A 27,312-nucleotide genomic window follows, 5' to 3' on the forward strand; every position below is an offset into this window, starting at 1 on the left:
GATGGGGAGGAGGCGCTGGTTGGAAAGTGCTTCTCTGAGGACGCCAGCTGCGCATTCAGGAGGGTGGAGCAGGATGTGACCCCAGAGCTCTGACCCCGGAGGAGTAGGAGGGGTGCCTGGGGCCTCAATACCCCAGAGGAGAGGGAGGCACCCCCCTTCCCACAATGCAGGCCCCAGCTGGTGCTTGTTTAGCCTGCTGTCTAGCTGGAGCCACCTGGGTGGCCACCAGGCTGCTGGGAGGGCTCACCCCTGAGCTGGGTGTGCTGTGGAGCCCATTACCCCCACCTCTGCCTTTGCTGGCTTTTGTTATCCCGTGCTGGGAACACAGGTGCCTGCCCACCCCAGAGGCTCTTCATATCACCGGCTCGCTGTGGCCGCTCCCTGATCTCGAGAGCGCATGTCCAGGATGCACTGTTATCTCGACGCCAGACACCTGCTTACATGGCACAGACAAGGTTTTGGAAATAATGTGAGGCATGAAGGTGAGGTGCTCTCAGGTGAGGGAGGTGGCATGTCCTGATGGGAAAGCCAGGCCTTCGGAGGCTGAACCCTTCCCAAAGCTCAGCAGACAACCCCAAGAGTGTCTTTCCCCTGGCCTGGGCGTCAATTTCACACTATTGCAAGTATGCACTTGGTCCTCACCTGCCTGGGCCATGGTTGGGGTGAACGGTGCCCCTCTGAGTGCAGTCAGTGGGGAGGGGCTCATGGCCTGAGCTTGGCTTTGCAGGGTGGCCTGGCCACTGTGGGGCAGAGAGCACCGTCTGCCAGGGCCAGGGGTAGGCTGGCACTTTCTCCAGATTTCATGTTCATGCAAAGACACGGTCATTCCTTTCCACAGCACAGAGCTCAGAGCTGAAGCAGCCTCCAGACCTGCCATGATGGGTATTTGAGGACTTAAACGTCACTGTCAGCCTGTGACATTAATGTACCCCTAAGGCTAGATTCTGGGTTTCTCCAAAGAGACGAGAAAGACAATGAGAAAAAAGGAAGGAAGGGAGGGAGGAGGCTGGGGAGGAGGGATGGCTTCTAGTCCAGCTGGACAGATCTGTCAACCCAGCCTGGGGGGTGGAGCTGGGGGGATCAAGCAGAATGTCCTGGAGGCCGTTGCGCTCTGTCTACTTGTGGGAGAGGACAGGAGATAGAGATGCCGTGGTGAGACTGACCCTCGGGCCCATGGGTGGATGATGGCAAAGGTCCTGTGGCAGGTGTGGGAGAAGCAGGCTGCGGTCAGCTGCCCTGAAAGGCTTCAAATTCAGGCCAGATCTGCTCTGGGAAAGAGGAAGCTGTGGGTTTGGGAGCTTCAGAGACAGGGGAGCAGGCCTGTCACTCACCCTCTTTTCCTTAAACGCTGTCACCCCCAGCAGTGCACCCTGCAGCCTACCTAACCCCTGTGCAGCTCCAGCTCCGTGTGTCCCCAGCGATGCACCCCACGCCCATGTCCCCCACTCCCTGTGATGCTCTCGCGCCTTCTGGAGCAGCCGTGGTACCAGCTGGAGGCTGTGGGAAAATTGAGGAGACAAAAGTGGGAACAGCAGGCCGTGGAGAGAGTGTCTAAACACAGGGACTATTTGGAGAGTGTCTTATTTTTGGTTCGAAATGGGCCCACCCGCTAGTATTGTACAAACGGCTCTGCTCGCTGGGCCAGGGCTGAGGCGGCTACGGGCCCATCCTTCACTGGTTGGCCTGGAGCAGCTCCTCGGACCTCAGTCTGCTCATCCGTGGGTGGTGGAGGTGGTGCAGACCCCATCCCACTGGGGACTGGGCCAGACGGCTTGTGAGGCAGTCAGCCGGTGCCTGGCCAGAGGGCATCTGAAAGGCCTCTTGGCTGCAGGGGGGGATCTGCTTTTGGGACAGCTCTTCAAAGCCATCTCAGAAGGGACAGCATCCGCCTGTCTGCTTCAACTCCCACTGATGACGTCCATGTGTCATTAGTGCCAATTAGAGGAGGGCAGCAGGCAGAGTGCTTGGCCTGGGGCGCAAGCTTGTGGGAGGGACAATTGAATTCCCCACCAGACAAATGTGATTACCCATGTTACTTGGACCCACCCCATTCAGGACCGGATCATAAATAGCCAGGTGGGACCGCAGAGCTCACCCCAGCCATGCAGGCCCCCAGTCGGTGGTGTCGCTGGGCCAGTCTGCCCTGCCCCAGCGTGCGGGAGGCGGCCTTCATGTACAGCACAGCAGTGGCCATCTTCCTGGTCATCCTGGTGGCTGCACTGCAGGGCTCGGCTCCCCCTGAGAGCCCCTTCCTCTACCACATCCCCCTGGACCCCGAGGAGTCCCTGGAGCTCTCATGGAATGTCAGCTACCCCCAGGAGGCCATCTTCTTCCAGCTCCTGGTGAAGCAGCTCAAGGCTGGAGTCCTGTTTGGGATGTCCGACCGTGGCGAGCTTGAGAACGCAGACCTCGTGGTGCTCTGGACCGATGGGGACACTGCTTATTTTGCGGTGAGTCTCTCCTCCCTGCCAACTCTCCAAACCCTTCCCCACCCAGCACCCCATCTGGCTGTCCTTCCATTTTTTTTTTTTTTTTTTTTTTTTGAGATGGAGTCTCGCTCTGTCACTCAGGCTGGAGTGCAGTGGCCAGATCTCAGCTCACTGCAAGCTCCGCCTCCTGGGTTTACGCCATTCTCCTGCCTCAGCCTCCCGAGTAGCTGGGACTACAGGCACCCGCCACCTCGCCCGGCTAGTTTTTTGTATTTTTTAGTAGAGACGGGGTTTCACCGTGTTAGCCAGGATGGTCTTGATCTCCTGACCTCGTGATCCTCCCGTCTCAGCCTCCCAAAGTGCTGGGATTACAGGCTTGAGCCACCGCGCCTGGATCTGGCCGTCTTTCTACACTCACCCTCCTTAACCCAGAAAGTTTGTCTGCGCCTCTCAGTGTTTGAGCTGACTCTGCTCTGAGCCGAGTCTGCACCCCGAGCTTGGGCATCATGGGGATCTCAGTTTGAGGACAAAATAGGAAAGACATGTTTTCCATGGTCCTTGACTGCCCACCCCAAATCACGGGACCCAGCAATCCCAAGGAATGGAACTATACACAGAGGACACACACGCCACACAAACTCGTGCCACTCCACACCCCACACGTGCGGGAGCACAGACCCCATGACCCCCGGCCCTGTAAACAATGTCCCCAGAGCACACATGCCCACTGATGTGGGCCAGGTTGTGGCGCGTGGCCGGGCACAGCATGAGGCCTGTGCACCCATAGGATCCAGCCTGACCTACTGTGCTTGTACCCATGGACTGACTGAGCAGGTGCAGACACCCTGCCCCCACCCATAGGTGTCGAACAAGCCCCATAGGGCTCAGCCAAAACCGTCAGGATGGGCTCTTGACTCCTTTCTGCCCAAATTTACCTCCACTCTTGTTTCACAGGGTGGAGAAAAGGGAAGTTTCCCTTCAAACTGGAGAGGACTTTAGGCCCTTCCACAAGCCGCAGGGGATCCCCAAAGTGGGCAAGCCCACTGCCTGCCCCGGGTCCTGCTCCCGCCGTCCTTCCAATATGGGACTGGCCACCGGGGCTTCTTTGTGGATGAAACCCAACTCTCTCCACAGAAACAGACAAAGGAGGAACAAAAAAGTTTTATTTCCAAAGTCAGGAGGTGCCTGCTTTATCTGGGAGAACAGAGCTGGAGCCAGGGAGCTGAGTCTGTGCAGATCGGCTGGCTCCAGCTCTGCGCCTTGATCTCACCATGGGACGGTGGGGCGGATAGTCCCTCTCTGCCTTTTTGGGTGTTGTGAGTTCATGAGGGCAGACGGTGGCCGCTGTTTCTAGAGCCGAGCTTGCCCCCTCCAATTCCCAAAACTCAGCCAGGAGGCATTAGCCTGTGTCACTAGTGAGGCTTAGGGCCACCCAGATAGGATAGGTGGAGCTGCTTGGGAAGGGCCCTGCTCTGACCCATGAGGCTGCACAGATTCCTGTGCACAAAGACTCTGTGGCTCAGGTTCCAGCCAAGAAAGACCTGGGACAGCCCTGATTCTGAGCCGTCAGCCGTCTGGAGGCGCAGCTGAACTCCATCGCTGACAGTTTGGAGTTCTTCGCAAGCCTCTGCCATGAGGCACCCTGAATGCAGGAGTGTTTGCTCCTCCCTGGTGCAGCGTCCCCCTGCCTGCATTTCCCGGCTGCTAGGGAAGCCAGAGGAAGCCAGGTGACTTTGCCTTTCCGTGCACTGGCAAGGTTAATTTGCACAACAAATTCCTACGAAAACAAATGTCAGCCTTGTTATTCCTCCCTAAGCAATATGTTCAACTAATATCTTCTTGATTTCCAGCTGAAATATCACAGGAGAACTTTCTGCCTCTGTTTAAAATGAGTCTCTCGGCAAGCCAGCCGTGTCCCCGGCAGGGTGGCACTGTGTGGCTTTTTTCTCTAGGGAAAGTTTTGCAAAATCTTTTGCAGATTTCTTTTTTCTCAAGGAAATGAAGAAAAGATGTTTTACCCCTGAATGTCAGATTAAAAAGAAACACAACCCAAAGTCCTTAAGGCCAAGGGCCCGAGGCTGTCTTGGGGTTTCCATGGGAAAGACCAGGCAGGGCAGGGAAGCAGCTTTGTTTGGTCGATTCTGGTGGGTTCTGGGTGGCTGGGGTGGTCTCTAGTTTTCTGGTTCCTGGCCCTAGGGTGATTTGGGGCTGGGGCAATATTGGCCTGGGGTGTGAGAGTCAGATGGATGAAGTGGCTAGGGGTATGGGCTTGGGGTGGGTCGGAAGGTTAGGAATATGATTCTCACACACATGTGGATGTTGGAGGGCAAGACAGGTGTAAACAACTCTGGTTATCTGTTTGAGCCTGCAATCAATTAATAGATGCCAAATAGACAAACATGGAATCTAAGAACGGCCCTTCTTGAGTACGAAGGGCAGCCTGCTTGTCGGGGAAGGTTCCTCACTGTCTCTCAGTAGATCTCCCCGGTGGTCTTCTTCCCTGTGACCTGGCCTGAGGCCACCATGTCCCTGCCCCTTAGGGCCCAGTGCAAAGGGAGCAGCCGGGGACGGGGAGGGCAGAGGTCACCGATCCAGATCCCAGGAAGCATCCTGGGAGAATGCAGCAGGTCCGATGCCTCCCTGGGCCTCAGCTTACCTTCTCCAAGCAGGGCTGGGACTAAGGTGAGGGGAGCAATGCCTAGGCTGCAGGGTTTAAAGTGGTGCTTCAGGCTGGGTGTGGTGGCTCATGCCTGTAATTCCAGCACTTTGGGAGGACAAAGTAGGAGGATCGCTTGAGGCCAGGAGTTCAGGACCAGCCCAGGCAACATAATGAGACCCTACCTCAAAAAAAAAAAAAAAATCCAAAATTATATGTATTTATAAAGTAATAAAGCAGTGCTTGTTCTCAGGGTTGTGCCAGTGCAGGGTGGGCACCTGCTATCAATCACCACCTTAGATGTGGCGCCCTGGTTTCTCTCTCCCTTCCTGTTCATGTCCCACCCTGTTCCCAAATTTCCCCTTTCTGAGGCTCTGCAACTCTCCTGCCTGCATGAATATGGGCAGCATGGGTCTGAGGCATTGTTCCCAGTCCTGATGAGGTGTTGGGAGCCTAGCCTAAGGTATCTTCTTAAGAAGCTCAGTGTCCCGCCCTCCAGGCCTGGGAATCCCCATGGCTAACAGAGCCTGTGACCTGCTGGCAAGAGAGAGCCCTGGTTCCTGGCTGCAGAGGAGGTGAGCACTGTCAGGGCTCAACTCCACTGCCTCCAAGCAGAAATGGACATAGAAGGTGTGAGTGAAGCACCAAGCCCAGGCAGAACCCTCAGATCCACAGGGACTGAGGCCCAGCAGCCCCAGCTCAGCTGGCAATGAATGCAGAGCTCTGCCGGGGAATGCCCTCTTCCCTTGTGGATTGGCCCGGCTGGGCTCCTTCATGCCTGGAGCCCAGTGCTTGTCTCTGCAGGACGCCTGGAGTGACCAGAAGGGGCAGATCCACCTGGATCCCCAGCAGGACTACCAGCTGCTGCAGGTGGAGAGGACGCCAGAAGGCCTGGCCCTGCTTTTCAAGAGGCCCTTTGGCACCTGCGACCCCAAGGATTACCTCATCGAGGTAAGGGGTGGCTGTGAGCACCCAGGAGGGCGTGGGCTGCGTGTACCATGCTGCCATCCTGTGCCAATGGCATAGTACCTTTCCTGTCCCTGGTAAGTCTGGGGCCTGGCCAGCTATGACAGAGGAAAACCAAGGAGGATGGCCCAGAGGCAGTGGTGGGGTCAAGGTGCTTAGGATGGCCCAGCTCTGCTTTCGTCCCTGAGCCCTCAAAGAGGCAGCTCTTTGCTGACATGTAGCTGACATGGTTTCTAGATGCGGGGCTTGCGCTGAAGCCTCTCCCATTGGACTACACCTTGCTCCTGGATGTCTGTCTCCTCCTGGTCCTATTAACCATCAGGTGGAATTCGGGAACCCAGGAGACCTGGCTTTCCATCCCAGCCCTGTCACCAGCTCGCTGTGAGGCTCGGGATAGCTCCCCTCCTCCTTTGGACCTCACTTTGCCCATCTGTAAAACAGGGATGGGAACTAGATGATTTGTACGGCCTGACCAGCTCCGTCTGGGAGTTCATGGGAGCCACAAAACATTGCAAAAACCACAGGCTTCTTATGCTGCTCTGAGAGTCCCCCCCGCCCCACCTCTTAGGGAAAGCAATCCACCTTGTCCTTGAAGACAAAACCCTTTTAACTCTAGCACACCTGACATCTTTTTGTCTTGTGTAAGTAATCCTTTGGTGTGGCAATGGCCTGGGGCGGCAGCTAGTGCCAGGTCTTCATCTATGGGGTTAGCTGAGTGACCACACGGGAGGCCAGTACCATTGAAAGATTGATTGCATTTCCTGAGAGAAGGTGCACCTGTGCCGTGCAGGCCCACCTGCGGAGCCCTGGTTTTGGTCAGGAGGCAGATGCGGGAGCCAGTGGAGAGCCCAGGCTTGAGGCTTTCTTGGGGTTTCCATGGGAAAGGCCAGGCAGGGCAGTTGCTTCATTTGGACAATTCTGGAGGGTTCTGGGTGGCTGGAGTGGTCTCTAGTTCCCTGGTTCCTGGTCCTAGGGTGATTTAGGGCTGGGGCAATATTGGCCTGGGGTATGAGAGTCAGGTGGAGGAGGTGGCTAGGGATATGGGATTGGGATGGGTTGGAGGGTTAGGAATAGGATTCTCACACACGTGTGAATGTTGGAGGGAAAGACAGGTGTAAACAACTCTGGCCATCTGTTTGAGCCTGTAATCAATTAATAGATGCCAAATAGACAAATATGGAATCTAAGGAAACAGAACAGCTGGCTGTTTGCCAGATGAGGAAACTAAGGCCCAGAGGTGGGGAGTGGACGTACCCAGGAGCTGGGGGTGTGCTGGGGCAGACCTGGGGCCGGAAGAGGTGTTGTTCCAGGAGGCTGCTGAACCCTTACCCTGCTTCCCAGTGGATGAGGCAAGGGTGAGCAGAGAACCCTCCGGAAGCACCTCACAGGGAAGGCCAGTGCCTGTGTGTGTTCAGCCCAGAGGCTCCAGGCCAGGTATAGGGGCCTCTGCCTGGAGCTCTGGGCGTCCTCTGCACGGGGTGACCCACCAGCTTTCCACAAACTCAAAGAGCAAATTAGCCACCCACACGGGTCTGCACCTGTGGTGCCCAGAAAGCTACGAAAGGCACTTTCCACACCTGATCCCCGTTTCCACTCACGATAGCATTTAAGGAAGCCAGCCCCGTGTCTTGCCTCCTGAGTCTGCCTGTGGCCTCCAGCACCACGTAGACCCACGGAGCTTTCTGTGGCTTCTTGGTCCCCTCCTGCCAAGCTGGTGGTGACTACACAACACGGCGCGGCTCCGCGGCTCAGTGTGACCGTCAGCAAGCCCCAGGGTGGTTCCTTCCTTTCATAGACAGCACTGAATCCTCAGGCTGGGCTGCTGAACTGACCAATGATCCCCCACACCCAGACCCCGTTACCTTGGGGTCGGTGGAGGGAACAAATGTCCTGGCCACACTGGCTCATGGCGGGCCCAGTCGTCACTGCTTAAACGGATGTTAGGTGAGTGCAGGTGGAATGTGTTTAGAAAAGTATTGGATGGTTGGTGCAAATAGGGGATCCTGGGGGTCATCAGCCTGGGATTTAGTCCCAGCTAGTGCTATGCAAGCCTCAAGGGTCCCTTATTCACAGAGATGAGAGCCAGGTGTGTCATCTGGTAGATGTGGGTGGGCAGGGATGTGGCATCCCCTCAGGAGCCCAACTCTGGGGGCTCTGAATGGGTGACCAACTGAGCCCCGTCTTGGCTACAGGACGGCACAGTCCACTTGGTCTACGGGATCCTGGAGGAGCCATTCCGGTCACTGGAGGCCATCAACAGCTCAGGCTTGCGGACGGGGCTACAGAGGGTGCAGCTCCTGAAGCCCAATATCACCTTCCCGGCCACGCCCTCAGACACGTACACCATGGATATCCACGCTCCCGATATCCAGATCCCCAACCAGGTGACCACGTACTGGTGCTACATCCACGAGCTTCCCGAGGGCTTCCCTCGGCACCACATTGTCAAGGTACGTGCGGGTTCAGGACCCAGGTCCTCGCCCAGCCCTGCCTTCCTCCTGGGCCTGGGTTGTCCCTGACCCTGGAGAGCTGTCCTCTTATCACCGGAACCTCAGGCACCTGCCTGAGGTCCTGCAGGATCAGCAAGTAGTCTCGGCTTCCCTGTCACTCTGCTCACTCCCCCACCCTCAAAGGGCCTCTGAGCTCCCACTTCCCTGCCTGGACCAAAGCAACCAACATCTTGACTTCTGCATCTTCTGCAGGAACTGCTGTCTGTCTGCCAGGCCACCTTCTCCTTCATGAAAAAGCAGCTTAAGTCAGAATTCACTTGCTCTCGAACACCCGCCCGGGGAAGGCAGAATAGCAAAGGCCATAGCTGTCGAGTGTCCACTATGCCCCTGGCTCTGGGGGAGGGGCGAGGTGACCCCTCCTTCAGCACAAGAGCCCCCAGTTTCCAGCAGGGGGAAGTAGGCCCAGGGAGGTTATGTGAGTGTCCAGAGTCACACAGCAGGAAGGTGCATGGCCTTGAAGGTGCGCTCTGGGCCCGGGCTGTAACCTCAGGGCTGCCCTGCCTCCCACTGAGGCTGCAGGAGCCGGCCCGGCCACGGCCCCATATGCATGAGGACGGCTGCGTCCCGTCCCGGCCTTGGCAGGAAATGGCCTGTAAAAACCTCATTTCCTTCACTCTGGAGCTCTCTATGGGATTTCTTTCTGGGCTGATGGCTCCACCCTCACGGCTCTGAGCCCCAGAAGTGCCCCTGAAATTGCTTCGATCATCCCCCCATTTTACAGATGGGCAGACAGACACCTATGGAGGAGAGCTGCTGGGGAGGGGAGGGTGGGCGGCCGGTTCCCGGGCTCAGGGGGCTGCCTCCTCACAGTACGAGCCCATCATCACCAAGGGCAACGAGGCCCTCGTGCACCACATGGAAATCTTCCAGTGCGCCCCCGAGATGGACAACGTCCCCCACTTCAACGGGCCCTGTGACTCCAAGATGAAACCTGACCGCCTCAACTACTGCCGCCACGTGCTGGCTGCCTGGGCCCTGGGTGCCAAGGTGCGTGCCCCGCGACCCCAGCATGGTGTCTCCTGCCTGGGCCCCTGGCATCCCCACACCTCTGTTTCCCCAGCTTCACTGTCTCAGAGGCCCCAAGAAGGGGCTCCTAAGGGGGCTCACGAGGCCACCAGAAGGGCCAGGCCTGAGATGGCCCCCTCGCCTCTGTGATGTCTGAAATGCCACCTGCTTCCAGCCTTTTTTAATTTTCCACAGAAACGTGAGTGCCCCAGGACCTCATGCCCTCAGCAGGTCCTGATTCTGTTTCCCAACTGGGTTTTGTGCACAGAGTGGTCCCAGGGCTGGCTGGTGGGATGGGGCCAGTGTTGAGGCCTCCACAGGCTGAGACAATGGGGGTCTTGCCAGCTCTTGCACCCATCCAGAGAAGGGGTTTTGGGGGAAGTCTCAGCCCTAAGCACCAGCTCCTCTCCCCGACACCCTGACCCGAGTCACAGGATGTTCCTTGGGCTTATAAAGAGATGTCAGGAGGAAGCGTCGCTCTAATCCTGCTATGCCCCCTCCTCCACCCCTGAGGCTCAGGCCCCAACAGTTGACTGGGTTTGTCCCTGCCCGGACCTGGGACCCTTTCAGGACACACCTGTCTGTCTGACACCCTGCCCCACACAGGCATTTTACTACCCGGAGGAAGCCGGCATTGCCTTCGGGGGCCCTGGGTCCTCCAGATACGTCCGCCTGGAAGTTCACTACCACAACCCGCTGGTGATAGAAGGTAGGGGGCTCTGATGCCATCCTCCCCCTAGGGCTCAGCTGTGTTGAGCCAGTGAGAAAATTCTACCCTTTGTCTGCCCAGCATGGCGCCCCCGCTGTGCAGCTCCTCTTGGCACGAGGCCCTTGCGTCTGCCTCATCCGCTCTCCATCTTCCATGGCTGTGGTGGGCTCCCAGGGACGGGACCTCGAGGGGCTCACTCCTCACAGCACTGCCAGGGCCCAGCAGTGGCCCCGCACCTCCCTCCTTGTCCCTGTAATACTGGTGGCCATCGGCGCAGCACTGTCCATCCCAGGGGAAAGGACAAGGAGAATTTTCATAAGGGAAACTGCCAGATGCCAAGTTCCAAATAGAGGGAGCGGTGTGTGCCTAAACAGGAAGGTGGTAAAGCAGGGCATATTCCAGGACACAGGGGTTCCGGCCTGGCCGGAGTGCAGGGATGGGAAGGGGAGCTGGGGGCAGCTACTGTTGGATCACCCATACCTGAGGGTGGAGTGAGCAGGGGTCAGCCCTCAGCATGGCAAGGCCAGGTGACGCTGTCTCAGAAACTGAAAAAAATACTTCCCTCTCTCTGTTGTACTAGCATCTTCCACCATATACAGACACACATGCGCGCGCACACACGCATGCACACACGCACACACATGCACACACACGTGCACACATGCACATGCACACACGTACACATACGCACCCACAAGCACACACGTACACACACTTTTCCTCTCTCTCTGAATGGTGCTTCTTATTTTCATTTGTGCAAGGGGCAGAAGTGGCCTAAGAGATAGGTGCTAGGCTGTGCCTTACCACCTCAGGGAGGCCAGGTGGATGACCTCACCCTCTGCCTGTTCTCCCACCTGCCACAGCTATTGTGAAGCTGGGAAAGGCTCACGCACAGAACTTGCTGTGGGCACGGGGCTGTGCTCAGCGAACAGTCGCCTGTGGTTTTTTTTCCTGGCTGCATAAGTAATACCTTCCGCCACTGTTGGAGTTATCTCCACATGCACAGAGAAGGGTATAAGTCAGCTTGGGCCTTAGCATGATACAGGATTTATTGCTCATTTAAACCCTGAAAGCAAATGGATTTTTGAAAACTCCTTAAGCATCAGGGAAGTCTGTCTTTTCATGATTATCTGGCTGTATTTATGGATCCTTTGCCAAATATAAGGACGCTCCTGTCACTTCACCAATCTTGAGATGGGCTGCTTTTCTATAAATATCAAAATCCCACAATTATTTCATGATTTAATCCCCATCTGAATTTTAACCAATTGCAACACCCTTTTTATTATTATCCTCTGATGTAATCAGCCCGGAGATACAGGAGCCGTTTGAGTTTGGATGGTGTAGGGGTGTCGAGGGAAGAAGGCAGAGGCAAGAGGAGTTGTTTCGGCCTCACCTTAAAGGAAGCAAGCAGGGAGATGGTTGGGACCCCTGAAAATGCCCTGCACCCCAGTCCACAGCCCTGGATTTGAATCCCAGCTTGGCCGCTTCCCAGCCCTGTGGTCCTGAGCGGAGTCTTCAGTTCAGCCTCCATCCTCAGTTTCTTCATCTGTAAAATAGGGCTGATGATCCTTACTGTGCAAAGCTCCCATGAAGGGGATAGGTTATGCTTAGAGCATTTCTGGCACCCAGGGAGGATGTTAGTATCTGTACCACCCTCTTAGTTTGTTTGATCAGAAAGAGCAATGCATGTACACTGGTGAGAAGATGGAGAGCAGAAAAGCATGAAGAAGATGAAAGCACTCACGAGCTCCCGGCTCCCGGTTTTGAAGTCGGCACTGGTCACCCGGCTGCGTGTCTGTCCTGACTGCTTTTCTGGCCCATTAATGTTTTTCTTGTGACCAGAATTTTATACCTTTTTTTTTTTTAAAGTCTTCATCAGAAGCCTTGTCCCTGTGAATTAAAACCCCTTGTCAATTTCACACTCCTTGCCGCCTGACATCCCTTTCCTATACGTAACCCAGGGGGCGGAGTCTCCTGCTGCACAGCCCCTCCTGACCACCCCGCCATGTCCACCATACATCCGGGGGCATGGGGCCATGGCCAGGCCTTTAGATCCTCCCCCAACCATGAACCCAGCCTGTATTCTGAGCCTGACTGCTGATTCACTAGGCATGGAGTTTCAGGAACGGCGGGGCTACCTGGATGATGCCTGGTTCTGAGGATGTTCCAGTGGGTGCCAGCATCCCTGAACCTCTGTTTTTTTGTTTTTTGTTTTGAGATGAAATCTCACTTTGTCACCCAGGCTGGAGTGCAATGGCACGATCTCCGTTTACTGCAACCTCCGCCTCCCAGATTCAAGCGATTCTCCTGCCTCAGCCTCCCGAGTAGCTGGGATTATAGGCGCGTGCCACCACACCTGGCTAATTTTTGGATTTTTAGTAGAGACAGGGTTTCACCATGTTGGTCAGGCTGGTCTTGAACTCCCGACCTCAGGTGATCCACCCACCTCGGCCTCCCAAAGTGCTGGGATTACAGGTGTGAGCCACAGTGCCCGGCCCCCTGGACCTCTGACCATCAGTTTCATGTGACCGCTGGGAGGCTGGCCCAGGGAGCTTCAGGGACTCTCCAATTAGCAAACTGCAAGGAGAACCAACAAGCGTGGCCACACCATAATCAGAAGACACAGTTTCCGTGACTGGAAGAAGCACCATGTTATTCCTTTGGAAGAGGCCCTTGACTCTGGGCTGAGGCCCAGAAAGGGACAGCAAGTCATCTGAGAGCACACAGCACGCCGTTGACCAAGCGGGACCCGGGGCCGTGCATGAAGCGGGGCTAGACCTGCAACTCTGACCCTCCTCCTGGGGGGCCAGATTCTCATTCAAATTGTTCCTGAGAGGTCAGCTTGGTAGGTGGATTCCCTGGGTCTGCAGGACATAAATCAAAGTAGTAAAAGCGGGGGCTGCAGGGAGGATGAGCTCCTGGAATGCTTCTTGTTAACGTCAACACAGAGATACACTCACACTTGCCCAGCTTTGACACAGGACCAGGGCTCTTCTGTGCCAGCGGCAGATGGGAGTTCCACACCCTCTTCTTCACCCAGACCACACCCTGCAGGTTGTCACCGTCCTGCAGGCTGATTTCCAGCTTAGGTTCCTTTGAACATGGAAGAAGAACATCAAAGCACTTACGAAACAATCTGAGCACAGAATCCAAGTTGTTTATGAGTTTCCATTTAGCAGCAGCATCTCACCTGCACCTGATTCCATGGAGGCTTGAAGTGGCTCACCTTGATCACATCTTTCCATAGCATTCAACTAGTTTTCATAGAAACAATAGCTCTTTCTTCCCAGTGAGTGTAACCTGTTTGCGTTAATTGATCTTGTGAGGTGCCTGGCATCCACAGGCGTGGAAACAAAGACAACCAGCTCCTGGTCTGCCTAGCAGGCGGGAGCAGATGGGGGGTGACCAGCCCTGCCTCCTGGCTGAGGGTGGCTGGAGTCATAGGGACAATCTGTCGGCAGGGGGAGGTGAGAGGGCCTCCACTCGCCGCTCACCTCCGTCCATCCCACCTTCTCCCAGGACGGCGCGACTCCTCAGGCATCCGCTTGTACTACACAGACAAGCTGCGGCGCTTCAATGCGGGGATCATGGAGCTGGGACTGGTGTACACGCCAGTGATGGCTATTCCGCCGCGGGAGACTGCCTTCGTCCTCACTGGCTACTGCACAGACAAGTGTACCCAGTTGGTGAGTGGGGTTGGGCCCGGCGCCACACCCTCTGTCTTCCCACGTACCCCAGTGGAGGCCTGTCAGGTGGTGGCCCAGGAAGGGTGGCAGGCACAGCTTTGGTTCCCCTGACCCTGAATCCCTCGGCGGTTCTCGCTCTCTTCTATATGCAAGGGTGCCTTCCTGCTGAGAGGCCATTTGTGTGTGTGCGCCTCCCTCTCCAGCAATAACCATGGCTCCCACTAGTCCACACCCACGTGCCAGGCTTCCACGCGCTGCATTTTAAAATATGCCTTCATTATGTAAGCAACACACACGTGCACTTGCCACTCAAAAGCGCAGGCACTGCAGCTAAAGAGAATGTTCCCCTCATCCGCTGCCGCCTCTCCCTGAGATATCCACTTATTGGCTCTTTGTGTGCTTCCAGATCTTTCTCCTGTGTATTTCAGGAAGCCCTTGCAGGTGTTAGAAACCTTTTGAGTTTTTTTAAAAAAAGTTGTATTGAATAGTTTACAAATTTTTCAACAAATGGAGGCATTTTTCTGGTGATTTGCCTTTTTATTGCTGCATAGTATTTCACAGGATGGGATTTTCACCATGTACCTGACCAGGGCAGGACTAGGTGAGGCAGTGAAGTGCCAGGTACAGGATCTCAGGGAGACTGTCAGGGAGACTGAGAAGCCTCAGTCTCCCCATCTGTGAAATGGGTACAACACGTACTTTGCAGGTCATTGTGAGAAGTAAAGCTACCTCACAGGAGGAAATGTTTGTAACATATACACAAACTATGAAATAACATCCGTCATATAAGAAGAACTCCTAGAAACCGACAGTAAGAAAAACAAACCACCTACTGGAAAAACCGAGCATAGGGATGAACAGAAAACAGGAACAAATGGCCAAGAGGGAGAGGAAGAGAACCTCAAGTCCACAAACAGAAAATTCAAGTTAAACAACACTGACATGTCTTCATGAGCTTGTCCTCAGGGCTGTGCATGCTGGGTGGAGGCACAGGTTGGCACTTAGACTCTGGTACCAACAGCAGGTCCTGTCCTTGGCTTCTGGCGAGATCAGGGAGTGACTACTAAAATCCCCTCCTCCTTGCCTTATCTTGGTCCAAGCCTGTGCTGAACCGTCTCCCTATCAATCAGTGTCTAGGCTGTTCTCAACTTTTCACCAATAGAAAGAAAGCTTCCCGGAAATCCTTGTCCATGCTGGAAACTGTTTTCCCATGTAGATTTCTAGACGTGAAATTGCTGCTCAGAAATCTGAGCGTTCCCTTGAATCAATCTTGCAAAATGCCTCTCAGAAAGCCCATCTGCTGCTTCCTCCCACACACAGGATGAGAGGGTGCCTGGTTTTACTGACCCATTGGATTTTTAATATTGTAAATATTTTCTGGCCTGGTGCAGTGGCTCACACCTGTAATCCCAGCACTTTGGGAGGCCAAGGCGGGCCAATCACGAGGTCAGGAGATCAAGATCATCCTGACTAACACGGTGAAACCCCGTCTCTACTAAAAATGCAAAAAAATTAGCCATGCGTGGTGGTGGGTCCCTGTAGTCCCAGCTACTCGGGAGGCTGAGGCAGGAGAATGGCGTGAACCTGGGAGGCAGAGCTTGCAGTGAGCCGAACCGAGATCACAGCATTGCACGCCAGCCTAGGAGACAGTGAGACTCCGTCTCAAAAAAAAAAAAAAAAAAAAAAAAAAAAAAAAAATATATATATATACACACACATACACACACACACACACACACACACACACATATTTGGGAGGAAGACATGTCAGTGTTGTTTAACTTGAATTTTCTGTTTGTGGACTTGAGGATCTCTTCCTCTCCCTCTTGGCCATTTGTTCCTATTTTCTATTCATCCCTGTGCTCGGTTTTTCCAGTAGGTGGTTTGTTTTTCTTACTGTCGGTTTCTAGGAGTTCTTATATGACGGATGTTATTTCATAGTTTGTGTATATGTTACAAACATTTCCTCCTGTGAGGTAGCTTTACTTCTCACAGTGACCTGCAAAGTAAGTGTTGATGTACCCATTTCACAGATGGGGAGACTGAGGCTTGCTGGGATCACACTGCCAGCAGTCACGCAGAGTGAAGATTCAAATACCGGTCTGTTTGACTTTGAAAGTTGTGGCCGTGACAGCAGATTGCATTGTAGTGAGGTTTATAGTGGATTTTCCTTCCCAGTAAATGGGTCGATTGGGATCTGTTCTTCATGTGGGTGAGCCCCCAGAGCATTCTAGTCTTCCAAGCAAAGGTTCCTCGAGGCTGAAGGGAGACGGAGCTCTCGGCCAGCACGGTACCCATCGTCTCCGGCAGGAAATCAGCTCTTTTTGTCCCAGACGGGGGTGGACACTCTCTCCCACTTCCCTAAAGCCCCCACTGGTGAAGCGTGGGTCCATGTAAAAGGCACCTTGGCCAGGGCTCATGGGGAAGAGCGGCTTCCGGCCAGGCAGCACTCACTACCCCTTGCAGGGCCTTGGGGCCGTTGATCCCGCTGACCGCTGACCATGAGAACGTCTCTCTCCAGCCTCAGGAATGCAGACCCGCCTCCCCTTGCCAGAGTCCTCCACTACCTTAAGTGACAGAATGAGAATGATCAGTCTTGTCTCTCATTTAGCAGATAAAAGAGGGGCACAAATTCTGCAGCCAAAATCTGGCCTAGTCTAGATGTCCCAGTGAAATAGACAGGCCAAGACGAGAGTGCTGCTTTGGACCAGAGTGCCCAAAAGAGCATATCCTCCCTCTACCTGGCCGACACCCAGCATCTCTGGGCCAGGGTCGGCTTCTGGGGGCCAAAGGGTCACTGGGACCCTTTGGGCTCCCAGGCCTGGCACACAATGGCCCCTCAAGCCATTGCAAGGGACACAAAGCTATAGGCAATGGCAAAGTCAAGGGCGGCTGCTGCTTGGGAGTGAGAGAGAAGGAGCGAAAGTGAGTCGTAAAAAGCTTGGTCATCTGGGGCCTTCAGGGACGGGGCTGTCAGGACCTTGAGCTCTGGGACCTGCTGACCGTATGAACAAGCTGGGCAGAGCCTGGCAGTGGGTGGGCAAGAGGACAACTGACTCACTAAGAAAATGCTCGATTTCAGGAAACACGTTTTCTTTTCTTTTTTATTTTTATTATTTTTTTGTCGTTGTTGTTGTTTTGGGATGGAGTTTCACTCCTGTTGCCCAGGCTGGAGTGCAATGGCACCGTCTCAGCTTACTGCAACCTCTGCCTCCCGGGTTCAAGTGATTCTCCTTGTCAGCCTCCTGAGTAGCTGGGATTACAGGCATGTGCCACCATGCCCAGCCAATTTTTGTATTTTTTTTTTTTTTTTTTTTTTTTTTTGAGACAGAGTCTCGCTCTATCACCCAGGCTGGAGTGCAGTGGCCGGATCTCAGCTCACTGCAAGCTCTGCCTCCCGGGTTCACGCCATTCTCCTGCCTCAGCCTCCTGAGTAGCTGGGACTACAGGCGCCCGCCACCTCGCCCGGCTAGTTTTTCGTATTTTTTTAGTAGAGACGGGGTTTCACTGTGTTATTAGCCAGGATGGTCTCGATCTCTTGACCTTGTGATCTGCCCGTCTCGGCCTCCCAAAGTGCTGGGATTACAGGCTTGAGCCACCGCTCCCGGCCCAATTTTTGTATTTTTAGTAGAGGCAGGGTTTTACCATGTTGGTCAGGCTATTCTCAAACACCTTATCTCAAATGATCCCTGTGCCTCAGCCTCCCAAAGTGCTGGGAGTACAGGCGTGACCCACCATGCCCGGCATGGAAACACATTTTCTATCTAAAAAAAGTTAGCATTAGGTTGGAGAAAACTTTCATTCTCTGGAAGATTCTCTCAGGCCCCAGTGATGGCATGAGACCTCTTGGCGTGAGGGCTGCCATCTTTTCTGTGAGGCCGGCCTGTAGCCTCAGAGTGTCCAGCTGCAGCACCCCATGGTCACATCCATCTTGGTCCCGGATGACCACCTTCCAGTTGTAGCCACAGCTCCCAGCTGTAGCATGGGGTGATGATGAGCACGGGAGAACGCAGCCTTGGCTGCTTTGAAGCTGAAAGGAAGCCACACCACAGGGCAGCTGAAGGGCCTGCCCGGCCCAGCATGTAGGGGACCTGCCAAGTACCGCCTTCTGCCACTTGCTTTTCCCCGGACGGCAAGCCCTTGAGCACAGAGGCCATGCGCTGCTCAGCTTAGTGGCTTTGCCTCACCCTGTCCACAAGGGGTTTGCCTTAAAGGCCTGTTGACTGAGTGAAGATGAACGTGTCAGGCTTCGAGGGCTCAGGAGAGGACGAAGGACTTGGAAAGAAAGTCGCTCCTGAGCGGGACTGGGGGCTGCTTCTTTGGGAGCCGGGGGCTGTTGCGGCCACCTCGCTCTTCCCCGTGAGGTTTCTGATGGTGGCTCTAATCTGGCCAGGGAGAAAGACCTGGAAAATGCAAGTGTCCAGGAAAGCAAACTGCCCAGGGTGGCTGCTCCCTGCTGGGTTCTGGCCATGGACGGGAGGGTCCCTTCGGAGGTCAGGCCCTGACGCTGCAGCCCCCCGACCCCACAGGCACTGCCTCCCTCCGGGATCCACATCTTCGCCTCTCAGCTCCACACACACCTGACTGGGAGAAAGGTGGTCACGGTGCTGGCCCGGGAGGGCCGGGAGTGGGAGATCGTGAATCAGGACAATCACTACAGCCCTCACTTCCAGGTAGGAGCCTGTGCCCCACCCCTGCCCCGCCCCCACGCCCCGCCCCCACGCCCTGCCCCCACGCGACCTGCTGAACCTACTGTCTCCTGATACCATAGGGATGGCCCCAGGCTGGCTTCTTTCTCCTGGGCCAGCCCCCCACCATGTGGCCTGTGCTCCCTGCTTGGGTGTCTGATTGTAGAGAGGGCCTCTGGCACATGGCAGATGGTGGTGGGATTCGGGAGACCCTAGCAGCCCTCTGGTCACATCCGTCTTGGTCTTGGATAACCACCTTCTGGTTTGAATCTAATGCCCTCCCTGGCCAGAAGCTACACTTAGCCGGCCCTGGCTTCCACTGTAGAGGCTGGGGCAAAACGGACACCCCCAGAGATCAGGGAGGCCTGAGGGAGGACACAGTGGCCGGGGGTCTGGTCTGCAGCTCTCTGAGATCTCCTCTCCCCCAACCCCTCGGCTCTGCTTGCCCCAGGAGATCCGCATGTTGAAGAAGATGGTGTCGGTCCATCGGGTGAGTGCCCAGCAGGAAGGCAGTCCCAGTCGCCGCCACCAGCTGGGATGGCTGGGAGGGCTGGGGGTGCCGCCAGACAGAGAGGGACAGAGAAAGTGATGGGGGGAGGGGAGAGCCGTCCAGGGCAGGGGGAGGGTGCCTGTGGGTGGCTCAGGGTTGGGTTGCCTCATGAGGAGACTCACTTGGGAGTTCATGGAGGGACATCGGAAGTGGGGGAGCAGACAGGACACTCCCAGGGGACGCGTATCCTCAGCCTGATGGGCCGACCACAAACCCGAGAGCGTTTGGAGGAGATGAGGGCACTAAGGCAGGCAGTGGAGCCCTGATCCCACAGAAGGCCAAGCTCAGGCCTCAGTGGGGACTTGCCCAAGTTCCTTGAGATGTGTCATGACCCACCCGCCTGCACCCCCACTGGCCTGGACCCTGTTGTGACCCACTGGGTCACAGGAGCTGATGGTTTATAACTTCCCGGGGACACTCAGCCTGTGACCTTTGCGCATGAATCTGCTGGGCTCCTTGTAGTGGATGACAGGGACTGTACCCCAGAGGTGCCGTGGCCCACACAGTGGCGTGGTCCCATGGGGGCGGGGCCTCGCATGCCTGCCAACGCCAGGTCATGTTGGCTTTTCCTCAGGGAGATGTGCTCATCACGTCCTGCACGTACAACACGGAAGACCGGGAGCTGGCCACAGTGGTAAGTCACCCCTGCTTCCCCTTTCACCTGCCCAGGGAGAGTGTTTCAGCCTGGGCTGTCTGAGGAAGGAGGACAGGTCTTGACTCCTCACTTAGGACATGGGCTCATCCCCTCAATAAGCCAGTCGTTCTCAGCACCTGCTCCCTGAACCCGCAGTGGCAGCATCACCAGGGAGCTTGGGATAAATGCAACCTGCTGGGTACCACCCCAGGCCCACTGAGTCAGAGACATGGGCGGTGGCACTGGGAAATCCATGTTTTAACAAGCTCCCAGGGGATGTTGACCCCTGCTCAAGGTTGAGAAGCACTCACACCAAGAAACTTCTCAGCACCCGGGGCTGGTGTGGGGAGAAGCTGTAGGACAAGAGGTTGACCTCTGCCCCGTGGAGCTCCAGGTGCACCGGGGAGACGGGCCTGGAGCACCTGCTGCTAACAACAAGCAAAATTATAAAAAAGAAACTTTCAAAACCAGGTTGAGGAGCCAGAGGTGCAGGGACCTGGGAGGGCCTCGTTAGAGATGTGGCTGTCACATGGAGCCCAGGGGAGAGGGGAGGAGGTGGAGGAAGGCTCCATGCAGGGGCTGTGTGTGGGAAGGCCCAGAGGACCAAGAACATTCTCAGGATGGAAAGGAGAGGAGGAGAGGGTGGAGACATGGGGAGGGGTCAGGCACTGTGAGCGTCAGCTGAGGATGCATTTTGGCTGGACTGCAGACAGTTCAAGGAGAATCTGCACTGGGGAGATCTGTTTTGAAGGCTGGGTGTGCAGGCAGCACCAGGACACGGGCAGCCACGTGATGCACCACGCAGCAGGGCTGGTTCCGTGACCCAAAGGGGGTGCTGTTCACAATTACCTGGGTCCCGGGCACAAACCAGGGCTGTCCTGGCACACGGGCCGCCCTGCCAGTGGATCCATGCCAGCTGCCTCGGTATCCATGGTGGGCTCCAATAATTATCCTGTGAATGGTGTGGCTCAGAGTGCAGCAGACCTGGGTTACAGCTACCCGGACACCCCTCAGTGCCAGGAACTCGGGTCCATGTCACAGCCCTATTCTTTGTGTTTTAATCCAATGTGGATTCACCTGATATTTACTGAGCCCAGACTGCCATGGTTTTCTTCTTTTTATTTTTATTTTTTCTGAGACAGAGTCTCGCTCTGTCGCCCAGGCTGGAGTGCAGTGGCACGATCTCAGCTCACTGCACCCTCCACCTCCCTGCAACCTCCACCTCCCGGGTTCAAGCGATTCTTCTGCCTCAGCCTCCCAAATAGCTGGGACTACACGCCACCACACCCGGCTAATTTTTGTATTTTTAGTAGAGACGGATTTTCACCATGTTGGCCAGGCTGGTCTCGAACTCCTGACCTTGTGATCCACCGCCCCCCCCTCGGCCTCCCAAAGTGCTGGGATTACAGGTGTGCGCCACCGTGTCCGGCCTATTTATGTTTCTTTGTAAACAGCTTTACTGAGATGTAATTCACATGCCATACCATTCACTCATTTAAAGTGTGCAATTGTATGGTTTTTTGTAAATTCACAGATCCATGCAACCCATCGTCGTGGTCAATTTTAGAACATTTTCATCACCCCCAAAGGAAACCCCATATCCCTTAAGCAGCCGGTCCTCATTCCCGTCCCCGCTCAGCCTGGCAACTGATCTATTTTCTGTCTCTGTGGACTTTCCTATTCTGGACACTTCATGTGAATAGAGCCACACAATACGTGGCCTTTCGTGTCTGGCTTTTTTCATAGCATGATGACTTCGAGGTTTCTCCATGTTTTAGCGTGGGTCAGTACCTCATTCCTTTTCACGGATGAGTAACATCCCATTGTATGGAGGGACCAAGGTTTGAGTCTCCATTCATCCACTGATGGGCATCTGCGTGGTCTCTGCCTCTCATTTAGTTTTCACACCAGTCTCCAAGGTAGGAGTGTTTGTATTTCTCATATATATATATAATGTATGTATGTATGTATATATATTTTGAGACGGAGTCTCGCTCTGTTGCCCAGGCTGGCATGCAGTGGTGCGATCTCAGCTCACTGCAACCTCCGCCTCCCAGGTTCAAGTGATTCTCTGCCTCAGCCTCCCAAGTAGCTGGGATTATAGGCGCGCACCACCACACCCAGCTAATTTTTGTATTTTTAGTAGAGACGGGGTTTCACCCTGTTGGCCAGGCTGGTCTTGAGCTCCTCATGTAATCCCTCATGCTGGGATTACAGGCATGAGTCACAGCACCCAGCCAGTGTTTGTATTTTCACAGGTGAGACATAAAGGCTCAGAGAGGGCAGGCACTTGACCAAAGTCACACAGCTGATAGATGGCTGAGCTGGGATTTGACCCAGGGCCTTGTGCCTCACGGTTCTTACCACACCCTTCCTGTCTCCCTTGGATTTCGGGTGACAATTGCCCTAGGTCCCTGATCACAGATTCAGGGTTGGGGGGTGGGAGAGCTTTGCCAGTCCTTTATTCTCTCTAGAGGAGGCGCTCAGTATATCACGGCAGTGGCTGATGTCAGGCGCTGGCCACAGCTCAGCACTGCTCTAATAACTCATCCTAACCACACCAAGCCTTGCTGAGACCTCTGAGCAGATCCCACCAGGAGACACAGTGAGGTCCAGCCACACAGCGAACAGGAGGCAGGGCTGGTATGGGGGCAGGTGCTAACCCCAACTGTGCCACCTGTCGGCTGAGCACCTGTGCAGTGACTGAGTGAGCTCGCAGACACAGGGCTCTGCAAGTGGAGCACCCCAGGCAGGACCCCAGCATCGCCCCATTCTGCAGGCACAGCGCCAGGGCCAGGGATGGGAGGGTCTTGCTGGGTATCCAGCCAGGAGACTGCATATTCCCTGCCCAACCTGGCTTCATGGCGGCAGAACCGATGCCACGTCCCCGGGCATTTAGGGCTGCCAGCCCTGGTGAGCACCACTGACATCTCAGATGCCCGTTCTTCAGGTCGAGGCCCTCGGTGCCAGTGTCCCAGCGGGCAGTTCTGTGGCGTCCCTGGCCCATGCCCTCCTCTTGGCGGTGGCTACATCACAGCACCAGGCGGGATCAAAGGGGAGGGCAGCTTCCCAGGTGGATCTGAGCTTCTCATGCTCTGACAGCTCCTCACCTGCTGATCCAAGAGACAGCGGCCTTTGAAATTCGATTTCCTTCCCCGGGTGAAAGAGGAGAACAGATCCTGCACAGGGTTGGACTCAGTTCCCTTTTGATGTCTGCGGCGGCGGAGGGTGGGGAGGGACGGGAACTCACACAGGAGGCCTATCTGCCCGATCTGACGCGGGCGGGATGGATGAGAAAAGCTGGTAAAGGAGGATTCCGGCCCAGAGAACAATGCTGGCAAAGCCCCGTCCTGGCCAACAGGCGCCAGGTTTGGTCTCTGGGCAGAACTGCCCCATGCTCTTTGTCTGCATGGGAGGAGGGGGCGGCAGCTGGTGTAAGCGCCACACCGAGCTTTTCCCAGTCCCTTTGTTCTGCCATAGAGCGACGACTGCCTTTCTTCCCCACTAGCCAGATGAAATCCCCAGGCCCACAGCAGCTTCACAAACAGCGGGGAGCCTGGACGAGCAAGGGTGGCCAGGGCGTCATGTCCTGGCCCCTGACCTGCTGGGATCTGAGCTGCTGCCGGGGGAGCTTTGCTCTCTCCAGCCCCAGCTCATCCAAGCTGCCGGCGTTCTTCTTCCTCCCATGGCTAAGACTCCACGGTCACCAGCTCCAAGAGTAGCAACCCAGCTAGGGGCTTAAAGTTGGCAGTGGGGACTCAGAGGGTGCCTGCCCTGCCCCTCCCATGCGATGGCAGGCCGTAGGGTTGCCCTGAGAGGCTGGAGGTTGTTGCGACCTCTAGTCACGGTCCTGTCTTCCAGAGTCCCTGCTCCCCTCAGAGCTGCATTCAAGAAATGACTGGTGGACGGCGTGGGGCTGCAGTGGAAAGGGCCTCCCTTGCAGTGCTTGGCTCCAGGCTCTTCGCTGGAGGTCATGGGGACAGCTTCCAGACAACGGCCGGGAGGCTGGGTCCACTCAGGCTGTGCCACCAATGCTGTGGCCACCATGGGGCGTCCCCTTGCCTGCTCTGAGACTCAGTTTCTGTACCCATAAAATGGGCACAGTAACACCCCATCTGCTTGTCCCGTTTCATTTTTCTTCACAGCATCATCGGCACCTGAGAGGAATGTCCTGGTTAACTCACTCGCTGCCTGTTTCTCCTGCCAATGGTGGCAATTCTGTGAGGGCAGGGACTTAGTTCCCCAGAGCATGCCTGACATGGTGCAGTGAACAGACAAGTGGACGCAGTGAACACGTGGATGGGGCGAAAGCTGCTGGACGGCAACGTGTGTGTGGCACGGCCAGGGCTGACGGGTCTTCTCCAACTTGCAGGGCGGCTTTGGGATCCTGGAGATGTGTGTCAACTATGTGCACTACTACCCCCAGACGCAGCTGGAGCTCTGCAAGAGTGCTGTGAACGCCGGCTTCCTGCAGAAGTACTTCCACCTCATCAACAGGTGAGGGCTCCCTGCACAAGCTCCCTGCCCCCAGGGAGCCCCGACACAGAACCTCTGGGCCGTCAGGCAGCTGGGCAGATTGGAGGAGTCCAGGCTAAGTTCTAGGAGCCTGTGGCGGCATCACTCACACCCCTCCCCTCACTCATTTCCTACTGAGTCTGGATTTGGCTTGAGAGCCTCCTCAACCCAGCCCGGAGCACCCACCCGCCAAGGTGCCAGGAGAGGTGAAGCCGTTGCTGGTGAAGGCAGTATCTGGGACGGCCTGGCGGAGGCAGCGGGGCTGGGGAGGAGGCGGCAGGAGGGTCTCCCCAGGGACAGGACCAGACCTGCAGGGAGGTGTCGCTGGTGCCCACTGGGGTCCCTGCCCATTGGCTGCTCCCCACCCTGGCTGTTCCTTGTCCCCACCAGGTTCAACAATGAGGAGGTCTGCACCTGCCCTCAGGCGTCCGTGTCTCAGCAGTTCGCCTCTGTTCCCTGGAACTCCTTCAACCGCGACGTACTGAAGGCCCTGTACGACTTCGCGCCCATCTCCATGCACTGCAACAAGTCCTCAGCTGTCCGCTTCCCGGTGCGCTGCCACGGGCGTGGGTGGGGCACGCAGTCGGGCAGGCCTCATGGGGGATCCCAGTGAGGGGTGATGGGCCTGCACTCCAAACTGCTGGCAAAAGCACTCGCACAAGATGATTAGAGCAAGTGCCAGGTGGTGACACACAGGCCTAGACAGCCAGCCAGCAGAGAGAGGAGAGAGAGAGACAGAGAGGCCAGGAAGGGAGGGCAGCCACCCTTTCCGGGTGATACCTCCACACCGGTGCCAAATGCCAGTGGTGTGAGCAGGGCACGCTAACCTGCCCCCTGCACCTTTACATAAAGCGCTGGGGAGGGGAAGGTGAGAAACGAACCAGTCTGCAGCTGCGAGCTGGTTTTTTTCTTCTTGTCTGAGACCCACTGGCATTCGAAGGCATCTAATGTAGCCCGAGCCCAGCGGGCTGCGGTCAGGAGCCCAGGGCCTATGCGGAGTTAGTCGCCTACGGTGCCGCAGCCTGGAGATCCAGGAAGATGCTTCCCGGAAGCATCTGGCAGCTGGATTAATTGCTAAGTCAAACGTCCTCAGCACCAAGGGAAGGAAGGGCTAATACTGGCTTCCCAAGAACAGTCTGGGGCAGACGTCTGATGGGGTTGAAAACTTGGCATTTGATGCAGCCTTGAGGGAAAGAGATGGTTAAAAAATATCAGAGCCTGCAGCCAGGGGCTCTGGTTGCTACATTAGGGTGAATGATTCAATTGGGTGCGGACGGAGGCAGGGAGAGGCCTGGATGACTCCCAGGTTCCTGACTAGGTGAATGGGAAGCCAGGGGAGGGGGCATTTACTGAGGTGAGGACCCCCAAAAAGCAACTTGGGGGAGACAAGTGAGTTCAGTTTGGGACAAGCTGAGTTTGAGGGCAAGAATCCAAGAGGCGGCTGGGGAAGCAGCCACCCATCTTGCCCCTCCAGCCTCAGTTTACCTCCTGCTCCCTTCCTTGCAGGGTGAATGGAATCTGCAGCCCCTGCCCAAGGTCATCTCCACGCTGGAAGAACCCACCCCACATTGCCCCACCAGCCAGGGCCGAAGCCCTGCCGGCCCCACCATTATCAGCATTGGTGGGGGCAAAGGCTGAGGGGGGCCTGCTCCTCCGTGCTTTCCCTGTGGGCTCACACCGGCACTGTGCACCCTACTCTGCGAGGATCCCCATGGAACAGCCCTGCATGCCCAAGATGAAGGGGCCAGACCATGCCCCTGCCTGAGACCTTGGTCCAATCCAGCCTTCTTCCCCCAGGGTCCCCTGCATGGCTGAGAGGGTGTGGGTACCCTGTTGACCTACCCCGGACCGAGTGGGCCACGACCTCGTCCATTTAAACCGGCTTACTCAGTGCAGGGACAGCCTGCACAGTGGTCCAGGTTCCAGCCCTCCGCCAGCCCTGTTTCGCCTCACTGGGTGTGGCCAGGCTCCTGGGACATGCGCCATGTGCAGAATCACCCCGAACGCCCCCGCCCCCCGCCCCCACCCCTGCCCCACTGCTCCCGCAGAAAGTGATCGGTGTCGGTGTGCGGCGGGTGCGGGTGCTGCTTCAACATTTCCCTGCGGAGTGGCTAGTGTTTCACAGTGGGCGGCTTCCCTGCGACGGAGGCAGGACCAGGCACTTAGCTAGTTAGAGACTCGCTTGGGAAATTGCTCCATTGCCGAGTAAATAGATATTTTCGCCCACCTAAAGGGAAGCCCTGACAACAGCTATCACCGAAAGGCGAGGCGGCGGGGATCCAGCGGGGCTTCTGGGCGCCGCTTCCACGGGGCGGCGGAGTTATTAGCACCAGCTTGCTTCTCTGGAGGCGGGGCCGGCGCTGAACAGACCGGGGTGGTCTCAGGGCTGTGCTTCCCTTGTGGTTCTGCCACTCAGTGGAGAGTGCCTTGGGTGGGCCCTTGCACGTTCCTGACCCTCACTTTTCTCATCTGTAAAACGGGGCTGAGGCCGTGCGGGCTAATGAGCCAATAAAGCTCACACTTGGGCTAGCACCCACTGGAGGTGGGTATGTTTGCACTCCGGGCCATCACTCCAGGAGAGAGAAGCTTGCTCCGAGCCTCCTCCCTGTGCCAGGTGTGCTATCAAGTGCTTCCCCCTGAGCGTCCTGAAGCTGCCTCAGCCGGCCTGGGTGGGTCTCCCCTTCCTGCCCTCTGAGCTGCCTCTCAGGGACAAGTTCAGCTCTTTGATGGTTTCTGGAGAGAGTAACAGATGCCCCGGTGTTCAACCAGTTCAGCAAAACGCCGCCAGCCTCCTGGGGAGAGAGGGAGATGGATGGGCCTCGGAGTCCCCCCGCATCAGCTAAGCGGCTGCGTCGTCTTCGAGGCACTTCATCACAGAAGGGAACTCACGGGCCCAGGAGCTCTGCCTCGTGTTGTATAAATCACAGCTTCTTGCGGCCCATAAGTCACAGGGCGCTGGCG

The 27,312-nt window shown here is 56.1% G+C and overlaps 3 protein-coding genes across 3 annotated transcripts in view; 1 reads left to right on the forward strand and 2 right to left on the reverse strand.

Annotated features, from left to right (window-relative positions):
- The window catches only part of SURF4 (surfeit 4), a 308,739-nt gene that overhangs the window by 279,659 nt on the left and 1,768 nt on the right, over positions 1-27,312 (reverse strand). The gene's annotated exons all lie outside the window — the stretch shown is intronic.
- The window catches only part of FAM163B (family with sequence similarity 163 member B), an 87,484-nt gene that overhangs the window by 60,004 nt on the left and 168 nt on the right, over positions 1-27,312 (reverse strand). The window lies entirely within an intron of this gene.
- On the forward strand, positions 1,926-27,005 carry DBH (dopamine beta-hydroxylase). Its single transcript, XM_050760509.1, has 12 exons — positions 1,926-2,450; positions 5,890-6,036; positions 8,244-8,501; positions 9,372-9,548; positions 10,173-10,275; positions 13,798-13,964; positions 18,494-18,637; positions 19,104-19,142; positions 19,777-19,836; positions 24,209-24,333; positions 24,742-24,901; positions 25,858-27,005. The coding sequence occupies exons 1-12, from the start codon at positions 2,103-2,105 to the stop codon at positions 25,987-25,989; spliced, it is 1,860 nt and encodes a 619-aa protein (XP_050616466.1). The 5' UTR covers positions 1,926-2,102; the 3' UTR covers positions 25,990-27,005.

The sequence above is a fragment of the Macaca thibetana genome, chromosome 15 (assembly GCF_024542745.1).
Source record: "Macaca thibetana thibetana isolate TM-01 chromosome 15, ASM2454274v1, whole genome shotgun sequence".
Lineage (NCBI taxonomy): Eukaryota > Metazoa > Chordata > Mammalia > Primates > Cercopithecidae > Macaca > Macaca thibetana.